A 12,831-nucleotide genomic window follows, 5' to 3' on the forward strand; every position below is an offset into this window, starting at 1 on the left:
CTCCTGTCCGGCAGATTCCCACAGGGGCTGCGGAGGGAGCACGGTCCCAGTAAATGGATGACCGGTCAGGATCCCACTTCTCCCAGAGCCGCTAAGGGATGGTGAAGGAAACGGCATGAGGCTCCGGCCTTTGTACCCGCAATGGGTACCTCAACCTTAACAGCACCGCCGACGTAGTGGGGTGAGAAGGGAACATGCCGGGGGCCCCGTGGGGGCCCACTTTTCTTCCAACCGATATAACTAATATGAGAATGCATGAGTGGATGTGTGCCTCCTTCCACACAAAGCATAAAACTGAGGAGCCCGTGATGCACGGGAGGGTGTATAGGCAGAGGGGAGGGGTTACACTTTTTAAAGTGTAATACTTTGTGTGGCCTCCGGAGGCAGAAGCTATACACCCCAATTGTCTGGGTCTCCCAATGGAGCGACAAAGAAAAATTACGACTTTGAATATTGTTTTGGGGAATTGTTTTTACAGTGTGTATTGTGTGGTAAAAATTACCTGGTGAATTACAGTGAATGCAAACTGCAAAACTGAGAGGAGACTAAAGAGAAGACTCAGAGGAGACTTAATAGCTGTCTACAAATATCTTAAAGGCTGTCACACTGTAGAGGGATCAGTTTTATTCTCATTTTCACAAGGAAAAACTAGAAGCAATGGGATGAAACTGATGGGGAGGAGACACATATTAGATATTAGAAAAAAAACTTTTTGACAGTGAGGGTGATCGATGAGTGGAACAGGCTGCCACGAGAGGTTATGAGTTCTCCTTCAATGGAAGTCTTTAAGAAGAGGTTGGACGGACATCTGTCTGGGATGATTTAGTGAATCCTGCTTTGAGCAGGGGGTTGGACTAGATGACCCAGGAGGTCCATTCCAACTCTAATATTCAATGATTCTATGAATTATTATTATTATTTTAGAGGTGAAAATAAAATAAAACTGAAAACTGAAATTTCGTTTCACCAATGCTGCAAAGGCAAAGCTGCCTCTACTTGCAGCATAGGAAAGTACACAGTTCGGGAGAGTAGGGCAGACATGCCGCTGATCTGATTTGTTAAGTCAGAAGGAGGGCAGCACCCCACCGTGAGACGGGACACTCGGGAGCAAGGCACTCCTGAAGATAGAAGAAGACACAATCGATTTAACATTGAGAAATGTCCCTGGCCTTAAAGTTGGTTAGTGGCTGCTGATTTCTGCACTGTGGTTCTATTGTCAGTGTCAGTTTGTGGCTCGGTCTCTCCGAATTTACTAGATTGTCTCAGAAGAGTAAATCTTACACTTCATTAAAAGTAAACAGCATCTGGCGCGGAGGTCTGCGAGATGAGCTATTATACATGTGCTACCATTGCTCAGCTTAATACCGAAGGAACTTATGCAGCACAGCTGCTCAAACGAGACGCTCCCAAGACCACCAATTTGTCTTAACTGCTTAATAAGTGTATTCAGGCAATCCCTCACAGCAGCAATATCTTAAAGGGAACTTGTCAGCAGGCTAAATGCAGGCAGAGTCTGATTACAACAACCAGTACAGCAGAGCTGAGCTGTCTCATTACAAACAGATTTGCACTTTCCTCTCACAGCTGTGCTCTCATCCTCACCACAATGGATGTCTCTGAGATGGGAGCTAAATAGAGATAATTGTAATCAGGTTCTGCAGCAAAGGTAACAACACTACGAGAGGAGAGCTGCAGTGCACGTGTTTGTATTTAGACAAAGCTCAGCTCTGCTGTATTGTGTTAGCTATAATCACAAACAGCTTTACAGCAAGCTCAAGAGGGCAGACTGTCAGTTATTACATGTCTCATACTAGTAACACCTCCTTTCATTTAAAAAAATTTCTGGAGGCAGATTCTTGGGGAGGGAGGAGGTGGTCACCACTCCTCAAAACTATGCTCCGTATCCACACCTAAACTTCAATATTAACTAACAAGTCAGGTAATCAATATCAGATTTCTGGTGTCTGTCTCTCAATATCTCCATACTGGAAGCCATTTATATAGCTCCATCTGCCTGCATACTATAATACAGAGCACAGCAGATACTAGTTATATTGTGTTGCCCCACATGGGTGGCACAAAACAACAACATTGCCCAACTCTTCTGGATGACAATTTTACTTCTCAGTAATGCCGCCATTAAAACCATACCAAGATGTGTTTAAATACTTTTCCATGTCTCGAGCGCTGACTCGCTGTATTCTCAAGACTATTCCTAGTAAAGGACTTTATGGTTTCTACTTACCTCTGACCCTGAACCAGGACCCGGTGATTCCACTTTCCTCTTTTTTCGAGGACCAATAGCTGCTAACGCCGTTAAATTTGCATCCCTCTGCCTCATTTGTGCCAGTTCCTGCTGCTGCATCTATAAAACAAGTAAAATACAGAGAATTATTACAGATTAAACTTCTATAAGCACAAAATACCCAAAAAAATATGTAACAATATACTTCTCATACCTCCTTGGCTTTCTGTTTTAGTCGTAACTGTTCAGGATCTTCCTGCCGTGATCGTGACTATGCAAGAGAGTAAAAGTGAGATTTCACCGAAAACAGAAATATATAAAACCGGCATACACCATTTCTAATAATCCAGGGTCAGCTGGATCAACTATTTCTTGGTATATGGTAGTCTAGCGTCTGGACCAGGGGCGGGCAATTCATTTTCCAATTGGGCCAAGTGAGAAGCCATGTTATGAAGAGCTGAACCAATAGGCTAAACCCAATTATTCTCAATAATATCATTAAAATATTTTTTTTATTATTACTTTATCGCTTACTATTGAGAAGACTTAGGGTACTTTCACACTTGCGTTTTTTTTCCTTCCGTCACAATCCACCCTTTTGGAAAACAGCGGAATCCGTTAATGGATTCCGCTGTTTCCCATAGACTTGTATGGATGATGGATTGTGCCAAAAGTACCTGCGTTGCTTCCGCTGGCCGATGTTGCGTTGCATCCACCGGGTGGAAGGAACGCATGTAACGTTTTTTTGAGCGGCGGAATCCTCTCTTTCACTGCGCATGCTCTTTTTTTTTTTTTTTTTTTTTTAAATCACAGAAACTTTATTTTGTCTCTCAGTGGCTGAACCTTCAGCTGAGCGCCAAGCCGCCGGCATGTGAGAGCTCTCAGCTGAGCGCCAAGCCACCGGCATGTGAGAGCTCTCAGCTGAGCGCCAAGCCGCCGGCACGTGAGAGCTCTCAGCTGAGCGCCAAGCCGCCGGCACGTGAGAGCTCTCAGCTGAGCGCCAAGCCGCCGGCACGTGAGAGCTCTCAGCTGAGCGCCAAGCCGCCGGCATGTGAGAGCTCTCAGCTGAGCGCCCGGCCGCCAGCATGTGAGAGCGATCAGCTGAGCGCCAAGCCGCCGGCATGTGAGAGCGATCAGCTGAGCGCCCGGGCCGCCGGCATGTGAGAGCGATCAGCTGAGTGCCCGGCCGCCGGCATGTGAGAGCGATCAGCTGAGCGCCAGGGCCGCCGGCATGTGAGAGCGATCAGCTGAGCGCCCGGCCGCCGGCATGTGAGAGCGATCAGCTGAGCGCCAAGCCGCCGGCATGTGAGAGCTCTCAGCTGAGCGCCCGGGCCGCCGGCATGTGAGAGCGATCAGCTGAGCGCCCGGGCAGCCGGCATGTGAGAGCGATCAGCTGAGCGCCCGGGCCACCGGCATGTGAGAGCGATCAGCTGAGCGCCCGGGCCGCCGGCATGTGAGAGCGATCAGCTGAGTGCCCGGCCGCCGGCATGTGAGAGCGATCAGCTGAGCGCTCGGCCGCCGGCATATGAGAGCGATCAGCTGAGCGCCAGGGCCGCCGGCATGTGAGAGCGATCAGCTGAGCGCCCGGCCGCCGGCATGTGAGAGCGATCAGCTGAGCGCCAAGCCGCCGGCATGTGAGAGCTCTCAGCTGAGCGCCCGGGCCGCCGGCATGTGAGAGCGATCAGCTGAGCGCCCGGGCCGCCGGCATGTGAGAGCGATCAGCTGAGCGCCCGGGCCGCCGGCATGTGAGAGCGATCAGCTGAGCGCCCGGGCCGCCGGCATGTGAGAGCGATCAGCTGAGCGCCCGGGCCGCCGGCATGTGAGAGCGATCAGCTGAGCGCCCGGCCGCCGGCATGTGAGAGCGATCAGCTGAGCGCCCGGCTGCCGGTATGTGAGAGCGATCAGCTGAGCGCCGGGCCGCCGGCATGTGAGAGCTCTCAGCTGAGCGCCCGGCCGCCGGCATGTGAGAGCTCTCAGCTGAACGCCCGGCCGCCGGGTTATCAGCTGATCGTTCACAATAGTCTGCTGCCAGTAAAACTGTAAAGAAAAAAAGAAAAATTAAAAAAAAAAGGCTTTATGTTGTTTTGTACGATCCATTGCGCCATTATACGCAATGCATCCGTTGCATCAGTCACACAACGCAATGCAACGGATACCATTCAACGCAAGTGTGAAACTAGCCTTAAAGAAGTTATCCACTACTTTGACATTGATGGCCTATCCTTAGGATAGGTCATCAATGTCTGATCGGCCGGGGTCTGACACCCCTTACGCCCTCCGATCAGCTGTAGTCAGTCCCGGCGGCGGCAGCAGGAAGCTGGAAATGCTCAACTACGAAGCTACTCAATCTTCTGATAGTGGCCGTGGCCAGGTACTGCACATTGATCTGAATGGGAAGCGGATGTGCAGTAACTATGTGCGGCCACTATCAGAAGACGGAGCAGTGCCGGAGCTGAGCATTTCCGTCTGCCTGCTGCGGCCCCTGGGACCAAGAACAGCTGATTGGCGGGGGTGCGGGGTGTCGGACCCCGGCAGATCAGATATTGATGACCTATCCTAACAATAGGCCATCAATGTCAAAGTAGCGGACAACCCCTTTAAATCATGTGGTCTAACTGCTTCTGCAATACATGTTCAATAGGGCTCATCTTAACTGCTAATGAAAACCATATAGTATACTGCTTTTTATAAAACTCCAGTAATTGTGCCTTCAGTATACTAAACATAGTAAAAATTCCAGCCAATCACTATACATTTATGATCTCTCCTGTCGTCTTTAGCCTTCTCACAATCACAGCCACCATCTTTGTTTCGGTCACAATCCCACTCTTTCCTTCTCTTGCTCTTTGTCTTATTCTGCCCTTTTCTCTCACTCTTTCTCTTCATTCTCCAATGTTGTTTTAACACCTGACCTACATTTAAAGGGTTAGGTCTACATCTCCGCAGGTCGGATGCCCACTGAAGCGCTGCTTAAATGCATATGATTTTCAGACCCTTGATGGTCCTGGAGCATGGGCTGAACAGAAATAGTCAAAGAGCCTAATGGGGACTGCAGGCTGAAATTTGCCCAGGTCTGGATTACAGGATACAATGTACCATCCTTGGATAAAGGCAAATGTTCCCACCACCACATGCCACACGGACTATCCGCATTCACCAACCTTAGCTGCTCGCATGAGAATCTCCCGCTCTTGTTCGTCCTTCCTCTGCTTCTCTATTTGGTCGAGCTGCTCGAAGAACTTGAGTTGTGTCCGAACGTCACTTGACTGCTCGTACCGGTCGTCATCCTGCAGACAGAAAACCGAGCTAGTAATCCACGGGCTGTAGTAAGTGCCATATAATCCTTTTCATTAACCAAGGGGGCTGAAGATTACAAGCTATAGGCAACACACTTTTTACCCAAATTTCAGCCCTTCTCCATCTGGTCACATTTTATTATCCAGGGTGAATGATTGTTCCCCAGATAACAGAGCCAGCACTGCATGAACATCCATCACTGCTCCTCTTTTAGGTTTTAATTTTGCCAATTTTTGCTCCAGGTCCATTTCCCTGACATGGATCTATAGTTGTATTGTAGCGATAGCTTCTTCCGGCTGAGCATCGTTGCGCTCCACCTGTGGGTAACTGGGCTAGAGGCTGTCACAATGTGACACCACAGACATCAGCTCGGCCCTGTGGGCGTACTAATATGCTAAGAGGGCGGACTAGTCGGGGAAAGTAATGCCCTTCGGTCAAGTCTCTGCACTCATTAGCATAAGATAAAAGATCTTTAGAAATACTTTTTCGAAAGATCTTTTATCTATTCTAGTGTATTCAGGGACGGTTAGGTAGGGATAGGACGGTTAGTAACATGTACCCAGAACTGCTCGTGGTGCTGGGTGCATATTGCAACTTACAGGGGTTTTTTTAATGCTCACAAGACACCACGGAAGCACGTGACCTACTGCAATGTGACTTCCGGAAAGCAGGAGTTTTCTAATGAAAACCCCATTGCTGGTGTTATATAAAACTGGGAGTATTTACTTTTAGTACCTGTCCCTTGGAAGAAGCAGAGGCAATGTGAAATGCACATCGGATGTGGAGGTGTTAGGCTTTAGGGTTGGTATATTCACTGTACACTATGGGCCCAGTACATCACGACCGGCCTTGATGAGGGGGTACACTGGAGACAGACGCTCCAGATTCATGAAGAGGCGTAAGGTTCTTCAGGAACCAGGACCATAGGATGGATTGGCATGCACCTCCGTGAGCACCTCATCACTAATCTTACTCCAGTCACTGCTGGAGTAAGATTTACGACAGAGTGAACGACAGCACTTATCGTGATTTTGACAAGCGGGCAATCACCATGTCGCTGCCCACTTTGTTGGAGCTGAGCGAAAATGCCACGAGAACACTACTGGCATAGAAGCTTTCATGTAACGGACCTGTGTCTTTATCTATAAGTGAATCGGTCTCCCATTTATTAGTATCCTGCATTCGCAAGTGCATCAATTACTTTATTCGACTACAAATTTTATTGTATGAAGACGTCTTTATTTATTAGCACTTTGCACTAAGGTTACATACGTATCAGGATTGTGAAGGGAAGGACCATGAGTGATGCATCTAAATTATTTCCATTTTTGCTAGCTATTCAACTCACACCCAGAAGACTTTATTAACTATTTATTTGGAGCAATAATTGCAAAAAGCTTTGTTACTGGTATAATACGTAGCAAAAATAGAAGAAAGTCCAGCACTACCAACTAGTGTCCGTTAACACGCTCCACCTCGAGACCTTGATTCAGGCACCTGAGACTGGTTCAATGCTGGTGCGCAGCACAACAGCGGAAGACATTTAGCTAAATATCCAGAAAAAGTGCGGCATTGGTGAAATACAAAACTTGTATTCTTCAGTCCATCACAAAGTACAGGTAAAGCAGAGGGAGGTACGGGGGATGCCAGGGCGAAGGCTGCATCGCGCGACCAGGTCCACGCTTCAAAAGGTCCTTTTAGGACTTGGTTGCGCGATACGGCCGTTTTCTTGGCGTCCTCTGTTCCTCCCCCTGCTTTACCTGTACTTTGTGATGGAATGAAGAATAAAAGTTTTGTATTTCACCGATGGTGAGTACCGCACTTTTTCTCTTTTTCTGGATACTTTGTTATTGGTATGTTTTTAATTACAACCAACCCACCTGATACCTTCTCATACACTTTGGATGAAACTAACCACTTTATTACATTTTTATTGTTACGAGGGGCTGCTGATAAGCTTTGGCTTTGTGATTTTATGTTACATCACATGAAAGCTTTATGTGTCTAATATATATTTTCAAAATTTTATTTGTTACTTATGGTAACAGTGTTCTACGCACGCGGGAAAACAAAATGGCAGAGTCTAATGCGATATTCACAGCAACTGAGAGCAGAGGAGTGATAAAATTCTTGTTTCTGCGAGGAAAGTCCGCAAAGAATATTCATGATATGTCGCAGACACTGAGGTATCAATTCCCTTCATATTCCACAGTTAAGAACTGGGTGGCCAAATTTAAAACGGGCCACTTCAGCACCAATGATGAGGAACGTCCTGGACGACCGAGAGTGGTTGTTGTTCCGGAGATCGTCAATGCTGTGCACAACCTCATACTGGAGAATTGAAGAAGTTCAGCTAAAGCAATAGCAGACTCATGGGGATTTCCCGTAAACATGTTTGTGTCAATATCCATGAACATTTGGACATGAGAAAGCTATCTGCAAAGTGGGTCCTCAAATGTCTGACAACAGATCAGAGAAGCATGCGAGTGAAAACGTCCCGATCCATTTGTCAGCGTTTTCGGACTGATAAGAACTTCCTGGATCGACTGGTCACTATGGATGAGACCTGGATTTATTTGTATGACCATGAGAACAAGGAGCAGTCAAAAGAGTGGAGACACAGTGGTTCTCCTCTTCCAAAGAAGTTCAGGGTGCAAAAATCAGCCACTAAGGTGATGGCGTCTGTGTTCTGAGCTAAGGAGAAAGTGCTGCTAGTGGACTACCTTCAAAAGGGTTCCACCATCAATGTAAGGTATTACATTGAACTTTTGGACCAATTCAAGGCAGCTTTGAAGGCCAAAAAACGCGGCAAGCTGTCCAAAGGAATCTTGTTCCTGCAAGACAACGCGTCCGTTCACACTGCACAAGTGACCACGGCAAAACTGGCAGAGCTGGGCTTCTAGCTGGTTGACCACCCACCTTATTCACCAGATCTAGCTATCTCCGACTATCATCTGTTTCCAAACTTGAAGAAACATCTCAAGGGTACCAAATTTCACTAGAAACCTTAGAAAAATATTCAGGGGGGTCTTTAGACAACGTACACCTCCAAAAATCAAGCCCCACCATAAAATTCAATACTTTATTTCATTAAACCAACAAAGTGCAAATTAAAAACAAAGTGGTTTGATGCAAAAATTACGGTCACAGGGAGGATCCCGGGCAAATTCCCTATTCTCTCCCTTCCTGACCGCAGGGGTCGGCACCCTACAAGGGTTAACGTAGTGGTGTCCCCGCTCAGCGTGGACTGACCCTTCAAAGCCCTGTACTGACGATCTTATTAGTGCTGCTGATCTCTGTGAGAGCCTTATACAGTATCTCGTGAGGTTCTCATACACCCACACAGGCACTCTGGGGAAATACAGTTAGGTCCAGAAATATTTGGACAGTGACACAATTTTCGCGAGTTGGGCTCTGCATGCCACCACATTGGATTTGAAATGAAACCTCTACAACAGAATTCAAGTGCAGATTGTAACGTTTAATTTGAAGGTTTGAACAAAAATATCTGATAGAAATTGTAGGAATTGTACACATTTCTTTACAAACACTCCACATTTTAGGAGGTCAAAAGTAATTGGACAAATAAATCAAACCCAAAAAAAATTTTTATTTTCAATATTTTGTTGCGAATCCTTTGGAGGCAATCACTGCCTTAAGTCTGGAACCCATGAACATCACCAAACGCTGGGTTTCCTCCTTCTTAATGCTTTGCCAGGCCTTTACAGCCGCAGCCTTCAGGTCTTGCTTGTTTGTGGGTCTTTCCGTCTTAAGTCTGGATTTGAGCAAGTGAAATGCATGCTCAATTGGGTTAAGATCTGGTGATTGACTTGGCCATTGCAGAATGTTCCACTTTTTTGCACTCATGAACTCCTGGGTAGCTTTGGCTGTATGCTTGCCCAAGCTCACCAGTCAATTCCTTTTTTCTCAGAATGTACCCGACTGTTGATTTTGCTACTCCAAGCATGTCTGCTATCTCTCTGATGGATTTTTTCTTTTTTTTCAGCCTCAGGATGTTCTGCTTCACCTCAATTGAGAGTCCCTTAGACCGCATGTTGTCTGGTCAAAGCAACAGCTTCCAAATGCAAAACCACACACCTGTAATCAACCCCAGACCTTTTAACTACTTCATTGATTACAGGTTAACGAGGGAGACGCCTTCAGAGTTAATTGCAGCCCTTAGAGTCCCTTGTCCAATTACTTTTGGTCCCTTGAAAAAGAGGAGGCTATGCATTACAGAGCTATGATTCCTAAACCCTTTCTCCGATTTGGATGTGAAAACTATTATATTGCAGCTGGGAGTGTGCACTTTCAGCCCATATTATATATATAATTGTATTTCTGAACATGTTTTTGTAAACAGCTAAAATAACAAAACTTGTGTCACTGTCCAAATATTTCTGGACCTAACTGTATGTATTTAGTATTTCACAACTTTAGGCCAGTAGTCCGATTTGGAATGACTGGTCTGTTCTTAGAGTCCCCCTTCACTCCTCTCTGGGTCAGGATCAGGGGCTACATGGGTCTAATTAACTAATGGGGTTCTGGGCTCTTAACCCCAGGGGGGTCTACGGTGTTTTGGAACCCTGTGTGGTATATAGGGATGGAAAACGTGGAGCGTTTAATAGGATACATGGATATAGGGTGGTCAATAAGGACTCAAGAACCCATTGGGATCCTTTGAAGGCCTGAGGCTTATAATAATGCAGTCCCCCTTTTAATATGGATGTGGATTTTCCTGGAAATAAAGTATTCTATAGGGACCGGAAGTAGGGCAATATGATGCCGCTTTCAGAGTATGTACGGACCTCTTGTCAGCACAGGAAGTGAGGCAAAATGATGCTGTCTCCATCTGAGGGTTGTGCTAAAAGCGGAGACCGGATATGACGCCCCCTCCATGACGACAAGCACCGGAAAGGAGGCATGGTAACGTTCCGGATTGGGTGTCGATCACCTGACCTCCGTAAAACCGGGAGTAGGGAAACTCCACGTAACCCAGATGCAACGCAACAGCTGATCAATGAGATCGGGTGCGCAGTACTGCGCATCACATGTGGGAGGTACCAGCTGATGATCAACAACAGGCTCTAAGGTTAACACCCCCTGGGTGACCTGTAACAAACTGGGTAAGAAGGACCGGAAATGAGGTAATATGACGTTGCCCCTGAAGGGGATTTAAACCTGGCAGCTTTTTGAAATGAGCTAGGCACCATTACCCTCACACTACCGGCATGCGGCAGGCGTATAGAGCCATGCAGTGGGATATCTGAGTAAGTACCTTTGGAAATGGATTTTGATCTGGACAATGAGAAGGATGTGATGGGGTTTTACTAGATTTATATATTGCTTTACAGTTTATAATAATACCTCATTGAGGGATCGATAACTCAGGCACAAATAGAGCGTGCATTCCCAGGCAGTGGGAATCTGAGCGAGTATTGGTGTTTTTTTCAAAAACATTTTGTTGAGTTAATATGATGAGAATGATGTGATGGATTTATATACATGTATTTTCAGCTAAACAACAGTACCTCATTGAAGGATTGAATTACCATATATGGCACTAATATAATGTGAGTAATGGTTTGTTTTTGGAACGGTTATACATGGACTCTGTGAAATGGTGACCAGTCATCTAATATAGACATATTGGTGTTTTCAGTCTGTCATCTGCGTGACTAAGCCTTGGACAGCCCCTGATGAACCTCCGTTCAATTGTTGGTCCAGGAGGAGAAACGCGTCGGGCAGTGAGCTACGCTTAATGGCGAAGTAGTAGCTATTAGCTACGTCATCTACTGGTGATATCCAGAAGTTTGTTGCTTAAAAACATGGACTGTGTCTTCTAACCTGAGAAGCTGACTATATTATTTACAAAATGCTGAGTATAGATAAGATGTTTATTTAGCGTATTAAAGGGGTAAAGTTGTGAAATACTAAATACATATTTCCCCAGAGTGCCTGTGTGGGTGTATGAGAACCTCACGAGATACTGTATAAGGCTACTTTCACACTTGCGTTGAACGGTATCCGTTGCATTGCGTTGTGTAACGGATGCAACGGATGTGTTGCATATAGTGACACAACGGATGCAACGGATGCTGCAAAACAACGCAATTCGTTTTGATTTTTTTTTTTTTTTTTCCCGGTTTTACCAGCGGCAGACTATAGTGAACGATCAGCTGATCGTTCCCTGCAGCCGGCCGCTGGGTGATCAGCTGATTGCTCCCAGTAGCCGGCCGCCGGGTGATCAGCTGATCGCTCCCGGCCGCCGGGTGATCAGCTGATCGCTCCCTGCAGCCGGCCGCCGGGTGATCAGCTGATCGCTCCCTGTAGCCGGCCGCCGGGTGATCAGCTGATCGCTCCCGGCCGCCGGGTGATCAGCTGATCGCTCCCTGCAGCCGGCCGCCGGGTGATCAGCTGATCGCTCCCTGCAGCCGGCCGCCGGGTGATCAGCTGATCGCTCCCTGCAGCCGGCCGCCGGGTGATCAGCTGATCGCTCCCTGCAGCCGGCCGCCGGGTGATCAGCTGATCGCTCCCTGCAGCCGGCCGCCGGGTGATCAGCTGATCGCTCCCTGCAGCCGGCCGCCGGGTGATCAGCTGATCGCTCCCTGCAGCCGGCCGCCGGGTGATCAGCTGATCGCTGTCACTTGCCGGCGCCCGGGCATGCCGGCGGGCGGGCGCTCAGCTGAGCGCTGTGACTTGCCGGCGGCCGGGCATGCTGGTGGCCGGTCATTCAGCTGAGCGCTGTCGCTTGCCGGCAGCCGGGCGCTCAGCTGAACGTTCGGCCACCGCGAGCCAAAATAAAGTTTGATTTAAAAAAAAAAAAAAAAAAAAAAAAAAAAAGAGCATGCGCAGTGAAATCCAGAGGATTCCGCTGCTCAAAATAACGTTACATGCTGCGTTGCTCCCGCTGGGCGGAAGCAACGGAGCGTCGCCCAGCGGAAGCAACGCAGCTCCTTTTGGTACAATCCGTCACCCATACAAGTCTATGGGAAACAGCGGAATCCGTTAACGGATTCCGCTGTTTCCCAAAAGGGCGGATTGTAACGGAAGGAAAATAACGCAAGTGTGAAAGTACCCTAAGGCTCTCACAGAGATCAGCAGCACTAATAAGATCGTCAGTACAGGGCTTTGAAGGGTCAGTCCACGCTGAGCGGGGGCACCACTACGTTAACCCTTGTAAGGTGCTGACCCCCGCGGTCAGGAAGGGAGAGAATAGGGAATTTGCCCGGGATCCTCCCTGTGACCGTAATTTTTGCATCAAACCACTTTGTTTTTAATTTGCACTT

At 47.5% G+C, this 12,831-nt stretch overlaps 1 protein-coding gene across 2 annotated transcripts in view; it reads right to left on the reverse strand.

Annotated features, from left to right (window-relative positions):
• The window catches only part of TAF4 (TATA-box binding protein associated factor 4), a 106,555-nt gene that overhangs the window by 10,519 nt on the left and 83,205 nt on the right, over positions 1 to 12,831 (reverse strand). For both annotated transcript variants that reach the window (XM_075347765.1, XM_075347764.1), the window contains 3 exons: positions 5,407 to 5,532; positions 2,460 to 2,516; positions 2,246 to 2,365 (listed from right to left, as the gene is read on the reverse strand). In XM_075347765.1, the coding sequence (XP_075203880.1) occupies positions 2,246 to 2,365; positions 2,460 to 2,516; positions 5,407 to 5,532 (303 nt within the window). The remainder of the gene's footprint in view (positions 1 to 2,245; positions 2,366 to 2,459; positions 2,517 to 5,406; positions 5,533 to 12,831) is intronic.

This window comes from Anomaloglossus baeobatrachus, chromosome 5 (genome assembly GCF_048569485.1).
Source record: "Anomaloglossus baeobatrachus isolate aAnoBae1 chromosome 5, aAnoBae1.hap1, whole genome shotgun sequence".
Classification (NCBI taxonomy): Eukaryota; Metazoa; Chordata; class Amphibia; order Anura; family Aromobatidae; genus Anomaloglossus; species Anomaloglossus baeobatrachus.